General features: G+C 43.3%; 1 protein-coding gene across 1 annotated transcript in view; it reads right to left on the bottom strand.

Annotated features, from left to right (window-relative positions):
- WNK4 (WNK lysine deficient protein kinase 4) overlaps positions 1–12,190 on the bottom strand; it is a 401,913-nt gene that overhangs the window by 165,815 nt on the left and 223,908 nt on the right. Inside the window, exons 3-4 of the mRNA XM_069237729.1 lie at positions 9,104–9,324; positions 3,447–3,604 (exon numbers count right to left, since the gene is read on the bottom strand). Coding sequence (XP_069093830.1) covers positions 3,447–3,604; positions 9,104–9,324 — 379 coding nt within the window. The remainder of the gene's footprint in view (positions 1–3,446; positions 3,605–9,103; positions 9,325–12,190) is intronic.

The raw sequence follows: 12,190 nt of genomic DNA, 5'->3' as shown, positions 1-12,190 counted from the left end.
TCTCAGAAATCTAATTACACCAGCTTGTCTGAGCGTCTCTCCCTTGCTTCATGTCTAGCAATGCAGATTAGCAAAGCCTCGTTCACATTTGGACCCAAGAGTTCTCTAGAGAGGAAAATACCTCTAACTAACAGCTCTAAACATTATGGCTGCTCTGGGCACATTTTTGGTTCAATTGGCCAGGTGTTTGATATTGCAAGTTATATTATTTAAATCTTAGTTGGTTGATTACTTAAAGAGACACGTTGGAGGCACGTACCAATGTGGGAATTGGCATGGGGTACATTATCTTAGTGAATAACCTGTTTATTGGCAACCTATATTGAATAACAACATACAATTTGGAGTTATCCCCAACAATTAGTTGACAAACTGCTATGAATGCAGAACCAAGCTTTATTGCAAAATGATTGACCTCAACCCATGGCCACTTGGGCTATGCAGTAAGGGAGAACCGGATTATGCGGCAGAGTTGACTACACAATGCTGCAAAAAAAAGGGCTAATTGTGTGGTATAATGTAGCGCATTTTATGGCAGGATTACTTAATTATTTTTTCCTTTTTACAGATGTTAAAAAGTCTGGTCAAAAGTGTCACTGCATTAGCTTCTAAATACAGCAATACAATTGAAAGGTGATCAATAAACATTTGCTAAAGATCCGCCTCTGTGTGGTAATGTGTGGTAGCCTTTTTACTAACTAACCATTTGAGCTGGAAACAATTTTTTTGTTCAGATCTGCAAATTATACAGCAGATGATGGATCTAACAGGTCACCATGGCTTCTAATAAAGAAGGCGGCGGCATTTGAAGTTCCCTTATCAATACGGAGGAAAACCTTTGAGCTATTGGCTAGACACACTCACAAGAAACACATTAACTCTTTCAATTAGTGCACCCCATTTAGTACGCAAAGTTGTCCACGTGTAAGCTTTTTGTGCAGGGACTCAATTCCATGATTATTTTGAAATGCACTTGAATTTTAAGACAGCCTACGCAAATGTATCCCACATTACTTTGCAGTCCTGCCCACGACGGTACACTCATGGCCAAGATAGTTCACCAAAGAGTCGCTGAAGGCTAGGCTCACACTCATACAACAAACTAAGTAAAAATAGCAGTCTGGAAAAGTACTCTACACTGGTGCGCCTGGGATCAAACAATGAGTCTGTGACCGGGCTGGAGGATCCACTCTAAGAAAATTGTTAGAAAAAACTGAATTAAAATGAAGGTCTCCAAGTGAGTTGATTTATCACCCTCTTTTCCCACCATATTTTCCTGAAGTTCAGCTTTATGCCTTGGTCTTGAGTGTGGTATATGTTTTTGGCCTCAAATTCGAGGCTTATTCTTACCATGTAAACAACCAGCATGCAAACTCTGATCCCATCGTTCCACACCTCTACGCATTTGCAGTAACTCCTTGTGTTGCCCCATGCACTCCAATGGTCAATCAATGCCTCCCAGGTCCTGCTTAACTTACCTGTAGCCCATGGGAAACTGACTGGGTATGGAGAGATGTGATGGTTCACACTTACTGGCACACTTGTGTCATGCACTGTAGGCAAGGATTGGCCTCTCTGGCAACTTGGAAATGCTAGAGGGCTGGCCCAGGAGTGTGGGCTCTGCACTTCGGCCAATACAAGTAATATTGCTTACGTGGACAACACTTACAGTCTCTGTAAACATGCCTTTATAATATATCTAATTTTGCACGTTACTGGCTAGATGGCTTTTAAAAATTCAGATGCACCACATTTTGCAAATTTACTCAAAAGTGAGTTCCCAGGTACTGTCAAAACAGAGTTGGGTGAAAGCTCCCGAATCGTAATTTGTGTATGTGAGCCATTTTGTGGGTGTCCAGGCCTGTTTTTTTTGCGCAGTCCGGTCCAGATATTGTCTCTCTTGGTTAAAGCAGCTGCCTCTATCCGGCACTGTCAATGAAATATAAATTCGGCTCTTATTAAATTGGTTTTGAACACAGAGTGGTTTGAATTCCATAGCCCACTAGCCTTGGCAAACTTCAGTCTCGACACAGGGAGGTTCCGGTAATGGAGGACTGAAATTTCCAGCTGTCTGATTATACTGTGAGCACGTGGGGGATCTCCCAGAGTGCGACCCTGAGTCTCGAGATTGTCCTTCCTCGCTGTCATTGTTAAAGTCAAAGGAGTTCTCTTCAGGGTCATCCATCTATCCTGTTATCAGTCTTGCTATTTCCGCTCTCCTGCGACAAGGTGTCCTTTCTATGGATCAATGTGTGCATCCTGTGTCCTGATAAAGGGCTGATAAATTCAGAGCACTGTGAGAACTCTGTGTATTTATACTAGAGAGATCAAGTGGGCTCATTCTGAAAGAGTGTTTTCACATTTGGAGCAAAGATATAAAAATATTTTCATATTGTAATTTAAAAAACGACATATTAGTTTATACATCAGTTAGACTTGGAAGCTCAACCTCTAAAGAAATCCTCGTGAAAGGGTTTGACCATATTTTGGTCAGTATGCTCAGCCTCTTAGTCACGTTTAGGAAAGGGCTGTAGCATGACATCCAATTTCAGGTTTCCTGAATTTTGGAGCTTGTGGGACTGGTCCAGTGGTGCCTGCAGAGAGCCGAGGGGGGGAGGGGGGGGGAAGGCACAGTGGAACGCTCAAGCAACAGTGGCACCTATAGAACAGCCGTGGTATTGCATTTGCAGTGATAACAAAGGCGCAGTTCGTTCCCCAGCAGCAGGGGTCAATGAGATGTTCCTTTGTAGCAGTGGACTCGAGCAAGTTGAGCACCCCCCCAAGAGGTTTTCACTTTCTGTTTAACAAAGTAGTATGGCTACCCCTGGTGTGTCTCTCATTTTGAAGTTAGCAAAATAGGAAAGACACCTCTTGAAGTGAATGTCACTTCCTGATTAGCAAACCAAGATGTACATTCATAAAGTGGTGGCCACTTCCTGCTTAGGAAAAGATGGCTACTTCTTGGAGCGACTGCCACTACCTGGTGGCCAAAATATGAAAGTAAGCAACAAAAGCAGCTCCACTGTTGTTTGTCAAAATTAGTTGGCAGGTCCCTTAGTGCAATGAACTTCTTCTATGTCTGAGCAAGAAAAATACAGTCCATTTTTAAAAAGTTCATACTCCAAAGTGAGTAAGAGATTTCTAATTGCAATGGGTTGGATATGTTTCCTTTACTTTCCACATTATTATGTTAGCACGACTGAAGACATTTTGAAAACTCCCATCTTTTATCACAGAAGAGAAGGGCATTTAAACAGTGGGAAATGAGAGATGATGGTCCCCAGATGTAAGCAAGAATTTTACTATATAATGCTAAGATATGACAAAAGTAGTTAAATGAAAGCAACGTGCTTGAAAGGGTAGGGAGGTCAGCAAAGGGAAAAATGGGACGTGTCATGAAAGGTCAAACGCAATCTTGAAACTGCCCCTGAAGGTACATTACTCACAGAGGTGACCTTGCGGTAGATCTGAGCTGCGTTCTGACACTCGGAGTATGGGTACTCGGAGGTGGCCATTTCCAGCATGCACATCCCAAAGGCGTAAACATCCACCGCCTCGTCATACTTCTCCTCGTACATCTCAGGCGCCATGAACTCGGGCGTTCCTGAAAAAGGGAACCCAGGACCACAACTGTTAGGATCAGTTCAAGCTTCACAAACGTTTGAACAATACAAGGTGAATCCACGGATACAGCACCCCAACAATCCAAGGAAGAGGCCTAATGGTCGGTGATGCAACATAGCTGAACAGAAATCCCAATACAATAAATATTACGTCACTGAAGAACCAAGGAAGCATGCCAGCCAATCAGAAACAGTCATTCTAACCAGGCCAACTCTGGCCTTAAAGTAGCAAATGGATGGAAATGCCCCTAACGCCAGAAATGTATATGAACTGGACCGTTTCCAAGACTGGCATTGTTTCCTCAAAGTGAAAAATATAACAATCTTTTGCTTTCTAAACCACTGTTGTAGATAAAACTCTCATGGTTCTTGCACTAAACCCATTCCACAAACATCTGCTATTAGTTTTCAGTACATTCTACTTGAGTCTAGTAGCAGAGTCGGACAGTATTTGAGATTCATACTACCCCGGCGGAGGACAGTGTAATTTGTCAACATCCTTCAATTGAAGTGAACAGCAGACAAAAATATTATTTCTAAAGGTTGGAGACAGAGGAAAGTACATTTTCAATTTAGTTCAGATTGATGTATCTGGTGCCCTCTTAGATACCAAGCAATGCATTAAAGCAGTGATGAGAGTGGGAAAGGCATCAGCAGCAGAAAATGAAGGTTGTGTTTTATCTTCTTACATTCTTAGGGAGCATTAATCTAGACTGCTGTGAAAACAAGCATTGGCAAAGCCAATAGGTCTGAGCCGATTGTGCTAACACATACCGCTTAAGCATATTAGAGTGAGACACAGAGGTGGGAGCCAACAAAAGTGAAAATAGAGGGCTATAGTTGTAAAGTAGTCCCGCTTGCAGTTCAAAGTAAACCCTCGAGGGGAGGCAGAACAAGCCACGGAAACTGCCCATCACATTAGGTGCAGGATGACTACTCCACTGTGCAGGGTGAAGACATAACTGACACAATTATAAGTCAATCACTCAAAGAGACAGGTCAAAGAAAGGCAATGGCCAAAAGGGGCAGACCCTAGGTACAATCTTTGTACAGTTTTAGCAACAGGACTGTTTGCATACATGTTTCAATTGAAGCACACTCTTTAGAACTACAAAATATGGCAGGAGAATTTTGTGGGAGGGACTTAGAGACAGAAGCAGTAGAAGAGTTGCACAACGTCTAATATAAACAGAACTAAATAGGTATGGGAAAGCTGGTGACCATGTTCAGCAGCAGTGTCTGATGGTCTACAAGGAAGATGCCAGATGTAAAGGATATTAATGTGGGTTAAATTTACATAAAATAAATCTAACTGGAAATTATTTACATAGCTGCAAATCTAACATGGATCTTAGCCTTCTGGGCCAATGCTGGACACTCCTGATGTAAAGTCAGTATAATAAAAGAGGAGGATGAAAATGGCCAATGGGATCCACGTGTGTGGGGTCTTTATCCAAATGAATGAATGAATGAAACTAATGAATGAAATTAGCTTGTAAAGTGCACAGTGACCTCGAAAGGAATTGCAGCGCTACAGAAACGTAACAGAAAGGAGTTAACAGCATGCAGGGTAAATGGATAAAGAAAATGGCCACGTTTTTAGATGTTCCCTATGAAATAAGTTAATAGGTAGTGCAACAAAGATGCAAAGGAAGTGTGTTTCGTTGCCAGGTATGACATTGAACGCCCTTCGGGCCTCGAACATCTATGTGAGGTGCTAGCAACATGGCGGACACCGATTAGCTCAGTTGTCTGTGTGGCTGGTTGTAGCCTCCTGTTTGAGATTAGTATAAATTGTTTTACAGATATGTTCATGCAACGACATTTGGATATAATTTAATTAGTACTACAGATAATTGTATGTGCGGTTTTAGTTTTGCTCACCTATTTGAGTTTCATTTTCATTTCACGTTTATAGGCATTTGCTTGCTTGGAATTTTCTTTGAAAACAATACAATTTTGTTTAAAAATGAAAATCCTTGGCTTTCGTCAATGAAAAGAAGGCAATAGAAGGCTTTGGAGACCTGACTGACTGCCACTGAATTATGTATACCACTTCCTGGAACATGGGCACTGCTCGTACACCCGGCACGTTCTCTGGTCTCCAGCTTAAGGATCAAGGATTCCACAAGAACCCGGGTGCTCACCCTGTGCATGCACAGACTGGATCACCCTGTTCCTTGTAGGTGGTCAGCACTGCCAAGGAATCCAAAGGGGCTGCAGATTTGCCAGCCTATGAATGTTTTTTACTATATGAGTATTCACACCTGAGCTGGAAACCCCTTCGGTGCAAGAAGTTCCAGCTCACCATCTGATTTTGCCTCTTCATTGTGTGGTTTTGCGCAGGGGTGGCTCCTACACTATGGCGGAGGAGCGTCGCCCCTCCTCCCCCCACCACCAGCAGCTGCAAACCTTTTGCAATAAAACCAAAATAAAATATGTTTATTACGGTTTTATTTTAAAAGGGGTGGGGCCATGGGGAGTGACAGGGACTGAGGGGGAGTGCCAGCAGCATGAAAGCAGCATTAGCATTGGCCACAGGGCAGGCTGGGACCTGTGCATGCAAGTACTGGAGCCAGAGGAGCGGCATGGCGTGGCAGGTACGTTTTTAAAATGTTTTTTTTTTTTGTCGTTACCCCCCATGACGCGCTGTGCCGCAAAGTTCCAACCCCCCACCCCGAGAGCTGGGACTGGTTGTGTGATGAGGCTACTCACTAGTAGCTTTTAAAATGATAAACAAGCAAAATATAAAAAAAAAAACACAAAAACAACGCAATGGTATTGAAGCATACAGCAATTAGAGCGAGGTTCCAATTTGCTTTTCAAAAGAAATGTGGCTCGGATGTCTAGCCTTTCCCCAATCCTGTTTTCTGGATGTTCCCCCCAGGCTGCTACCCACGTGTCTGGCTGCCTTAGTTACAGACTGGCAGATGATGGCTGTGCTTTCTGCAGACAGGTACCAATCAACAGAGCCAGACTTGCGTTGGACGTTGTCAGCATTACTAACACAGGGCAGTGTTTATGCCAAGAAGATTACAATCGAACAGCAAGACACTTTTCATTCCCTCGGCTGAGCATTGTATTTATTTTTGTGTGGTATTATATGTAGCGGCTAAGTGTTGTCTTACGACAACTTCGTGGCGCTAGTTCACACTCTGCTGCACACTGGCAGACAAGAGTTCTCGAAAAAAGGGTGGGATTCTGCTTCCTGAGTGAGCAAATCTCATATGATCCAGTCTCCCCCATAATGGGTGCAAATACCTCAGATGAAAGATGTCCAGCCACAGTCAAGAGTAGACTTATTCACTTATTTATAAGTTTGTCTTTATAAGGGACTAACTAGACCTTTCCTAGATTCAATTTATTCATTTTTGTGTAATAGCACTATGTAAACAATTGCTAGATTTTATTTATTTATTTATTTTATATACCACTATGTAGACCCTAATATGCTTAATTATTTGTTTTACATGGTAGCATCTAGACCTGTACTAGGTTATATTTAACTATTTGTTTTCTATGTACCACCATCTAGACCCTTACAGGTATTACTTGTTTCCTTTTCTATGGCAATATATAAGTTCCTACTAGTTTTTATTTATTTGCTTTTATGAAGCACTATCCAGGCCCTTAAGCCATGCGCACTGTCTGGATCTCAGAATGGCTTTCAACAAGACTGACCATGAAATCCTACACCATCGCCTATCAGCTGCTTCTCCTTCCATGGTTTGTTTCCTTAATGTACAGAGATTCTTAAACACTCAAGCTCTGTCCCTTCTCCTCTGATCTCAATCAAGTATTGTGGAGAAGATTGAAAAGACCTTCTCTGTCGCTGCTAGGCTTGAATATATCTTTAATGTGAGGATCATGGCCAACCACAACCTACTCCGTGTCTTTGTTGCATCACAAAGAGTTTTGTGATGTTCATGGAGGTAAAGCAGAATATGTGTTCCTGAAACACACTGCCAACATCTCTTCAAATCAAACCTCACCACGCATCCTTGGTCCACCAAATATCCCCAGCATCAGAGTCATAAACAGGAATGTCTCTCAACACCAAGATCACACCACTCTCTTACCTTAATATTACGCATAGTATTCAACTGTTCAATCCCCTCACCCTTTCTCAAGAGCACCCATCAGTAGTGAGAGTCAGTTTTAACTCCAGACTTTACTACTCCAACCTACAAAACACCTCAGCTCTCATCTTTAAGTAATCCACCAAGCAAGGTTAGTAGCTGGGAAGAAACCCTCAGCTGAACTAGCGCCATCTCAGTCATAATGGTTAACTATCTGCTCCTCCATCATCACCTTTAATATATGCCTGAGACTACCTGCACTCATCCTATAAAACCTTCTCCAAGTCCTGTAAGTTCATGGTAGCTTGAGATAAGGTAGGTGGTTCGCACTCCAGGGACGTCAGCTATGGAATGAGGGATCTACGAACATCAACAACAAAGGTAATTATGTAGCCATCAAAAACCAAATGAACCCAATTTGTTCACTTCCTATGTGGAATCCCTCTAAAAAGATTTCCATTATATAGCTATGAATGGGCCTTAATGTATTCGTTAATTCATTCAATCAGAATATTTTTGTGCCACTAAATCTAAAATGTTTTTAAAGAGCAAACAAGCAGCGAAAAAAAAAGAAAATGAGTTTCTCATCTTAACGGAGTCATCCATCACTTCTACTACTAACTGCACCTCTAGAACTATTGTTAGCATTACCACTGCTACTAAGTATAAAGGTGCTACTAATATTACTTTGCCCAATAATAATAATAGTTCTATCATACATACCCTAACTATTACAATTAGTAATAGTACTAGTTGCTGTCCTATTACAAGCACTAAGACACTACTAATACTAGTACTTATAATGATATTACTTTTATAACTAATTTTGGACTACTCCTTAAGCCCCTACTCTGGATCCTACTACTAGACATACTGTAAGAAGTACCACAGATACTATTAATAGAGACAGAACTACTGGAACTAATATTATGACTGCTCCCATTACTATTACTACTACAGATACCAGTAAAATCTTTCCTACCACTATGAGTACTGCAACTACTAGTAGGAATATGTCTACCACTAGAAAAAGTTCTGAAACAAATACTAATTCATGTATTACTAATGGTGCTGCATCTAGTGCTGCAGGAACAATTGCACCTACTAATATCACTACTGATACTGCTAGTACTAGTACCGCAACGGCATTTACTAGAACTGCTCTTCTTACCACTGATACAACTACTGGTAAATCTACTGCTGTTTTCTAACAGGTTGGCACTTCCACTTGGTCTCTCTTGATATTTTTTTTACAGATTATATGAGGGGTTATCATGACGCGTATGTTACTCTATGAATTTTCCTCCATTTAAATTGTAGCCAATGCGTTGAACCCAGTGCCCTCCAAACCCCCAGAGCAAAGCCAATAATGATACAGTAGAGGCGCTCCATTAGCGATACCTATTACACTTTTTGCGAAGGAAGCGCTCTTTAGGGTGGCAAGTCCAAGGTCCCCGATTTTCACGAAGCCGGTGGGCCCCGTGATGAAGATGTTGTCGCACTTGAGGTCCCGGTGGATGATGGGTGGACAGCGAGTGTGCAGGAAGTGCAGGCCCTTCAGGATCTGCCGACTCCAGCGCTGCAGCACTTTCAGCTTCATCTCCTTGAACCTCTTCAGGTAGCTGTGAGCAGGGAAAGCGGAACAGAACACTTGTTTAAGAAATCCCTCCTACATCACTCTAAAGATTGTGCAGACATTTCAAGAGGACATTTTTCAAGCAGTCAGGGAAAGTAATTTTTTCATGTAGTTCTACACTAAGTACTCCCCCCTTCCCACCTCAGGGGTCATTCAGTGCTGCTGCACCCAGCATGTACCTGCGCTGTTAATAACAAGCTTCAGTGCTTTAAAGCAGTATCAGGCAGCAGCTTAGCACAATCCAAATAGTTTATTATGTAACAGGACACCCTTTAACCCTTTCAAGGGAACACTCACTGTCTTTATTTGGGCCTAATATTATATTTTATTTAATTATTGATAATACAATGAGTACACTAGTTATCATAATCCTAATTGAGAAGTAACTGTTGTGTTATGCCAAACAGAGAGGAGAAGGTACTGCACATTTTGTTGCAAAATTTCTGGTACAAAGAAAATTCAGTCAAATATGGGAAACTAGGCTATTACCATTAGGTTTGATAACAATAGTTTACAAACTACTACAAGTATTTAGGGTCCAATACGGAGGCCCTCATTCTGACCTTGGCGGGCGGCGGAGGCCGCCCGCCAAAGTCCCGCCGTCAGGTTACCGTTCCGCGGTCGAAAGACCGCGGCAGTAATTCTGACTTTCCCGCTGGGCTGGCGGGTGGTCGACTTCAGGCCGCCCGCCAGCCCAGCGGGAAAGAGGCTTCCACGATGAAGCCGGCTCGGAATCGAGCCGGCGGAGTGGAAGCTGTGCGACGGGTGCAGTTGCACCCGTCGCGTATTTCACTGTCTGCGCAGCAGACAGTGAAATACATGTAGGGGCCCTCTTACGGGGGCCCCTGCAATGCCCATGCCAGTGGCATGGGCACTGCAGGGGCCCCCAGGGGCCCCGCGACCCCCCCTACCGCCTTCCGGATCCCGGCGGTCGGACCGCTGGGATCCGGATGGCGGTAGGGGGGTTGGAATCCCCTCGGCGGCGCAGCAAGCTGCGCCGCCTTGGAGGATTCATTGGGGCGGCGGTACACTGGCGGGAGCCCGCCAGTGGTGCCGGTCCGACCGCGGCTTTACCGCCGCGGTCGGAATCCCCATTGGCGCACCGCCGGCCTGTCGGCGGTGCTCCCGCGGTCCTCCGCCCTGGCGGTCTTTGACCGCCAGGGTCAGAATGACCGCCGGAGTCTCTATATATTGTCTTTGCTTTGCATCTCAAATGTTCTTAAACCAACAGTGGTTTAGGACGTCTACCTCACTTTCTCTGTGTTACTTTTTAAACATTTTTAATGTTCAGTGGCACATTGCTGTTGCTTGCACCTTATACACCTGGTGGTGGGCTTGCAGCTTAAAATGGAAAGTGCTTCTATGGGGATAAAGCCCTTGTGATGCTTATTCTTAACCATTGTTTGTGTATTTCTATCTCTTCTTTAATTGTGGTGTTTGCCCAGGGGGCATGTGTCCCTATCAGTGTAGTTCAGCGGTTCCCAACCTTTGGGCTTCTGTGGACCCCTGCTTTATCAATATTTTATCAATACTGGAACCCAGGGATCCCCACTAAATCATTATTGGAATCCGGGACCCCCCCCTGAGTCATTACTGAAAGCTATGGACCTAATCTGTTAATGTTATTTAATTTTCTAAGCAGTCGCAGAACTCCTGAGGAGGCTTCGCGAACCCCCAGGGGTCCCCGGACCACAGGTTGGGAACCAGTGGTCTAGTTCATAATCGATTCTCCTAATGCTTGTGGTTTCCTAAATGGTTGTATGTTCTCACTATTCAGTTGCTCTCTGTCACCATGACTGTTCATTTTTAGTTGTGGGTTATCATCCTGGGAGCTGGTCTTTTAACTTGTGTGAGCACCTCTAGATTTGTTGTTGTTGTGTGCTCCTGTCAATATCATCATATCCTTGATGGCCCTCTTACTGATGCTTTATTACAATGAGGTTGGGAGAAAATGTCTTCCTTCCAGGTGTGGTAACGGAAGTTCTCACAGCAGTTCCGAAAGTCGGACCACATGATGTTGCTACCCACACTAATGTTCGCATGTACTGTGGTCTTTTTGCCATCACCAACCCACCACCAGATGACTTTGGCCTAGCCATGGTGACACTGTAGCACCCATGGGTATGGGCATCAGAGCAGTATAGCATAACAAAAGCAGGAACTCAACCTTGTTTTGCATTTTCTGCAGCCTTATTCCAGGAACTGCTGTTCCCTCTATGTTCTCATTGTAGTTATGTGGGTTGGTGTTTGGTCTGTGTGTTAGCGTTGGTCTATCAAGAGAACTCTTCCCATGTATGAGAGATCAGAGTAGGTATGCACCAAGCCTGATTATGCCAGAGGATCTGGCTAGAGGCGCCTGGAAACCTGCCACTGTTGCAGGTTTCCAGGTTCTTTTGTAGGTTGCAGGTTTCCAGGTGTTCTAATGAAAAAACGTTTGTGAATTCCAAAGTAAGGCCATGTGTAGACATGTTTTCATATGAACATATTTGTATTATTTTACTTTTTTGTTACTTAAGATGTTTTCCATTGAAAAACTACTTCTGCTACATCCTCACCAATTTTGGAGGTATTCAGTTCCCATTCTCACCCTCAACAGTTATTTGGTCGTGGAATTGTAATTACATTGCAAGGTTACACTGCACACGAGTAAATGGATTTACAAATTCACCTTTTGTGCAGATTTGCACTTTAAAATCAAAATATTTGCTTATGCAAGCAGGACTTAAACACATAAAAAGCCTTCAGACTCCAGCAAATGTAGCCTTGTGACTCTGGCAAAAGTATTAAATTGGGTGAGGCGTACCAGGAACAAAACATCAAAAGTTTTAAAGTTCCCTAATAGGCTGATATTT

The sequence above is a fragment of the Pleurodeles waltl genome, chromosome 6 (assembly GCF_031143425.1).
Source record: "Pleurodeles waltl isolate 20211129_DDA chromosome 6, aPleWal1.hap1.20221129, whole genome shotgun sequence".
In the NCBI taxonomy this organism is placed as follows: Eukaryota; Metazoa; Chordata; class Amphibia; order Caudata; family Salamandridae; genus Pleurodeles; species Pleurodeles waltl.
This window is presented reverse-complemented; position numbering and strand designations above follow the sequence as displayed.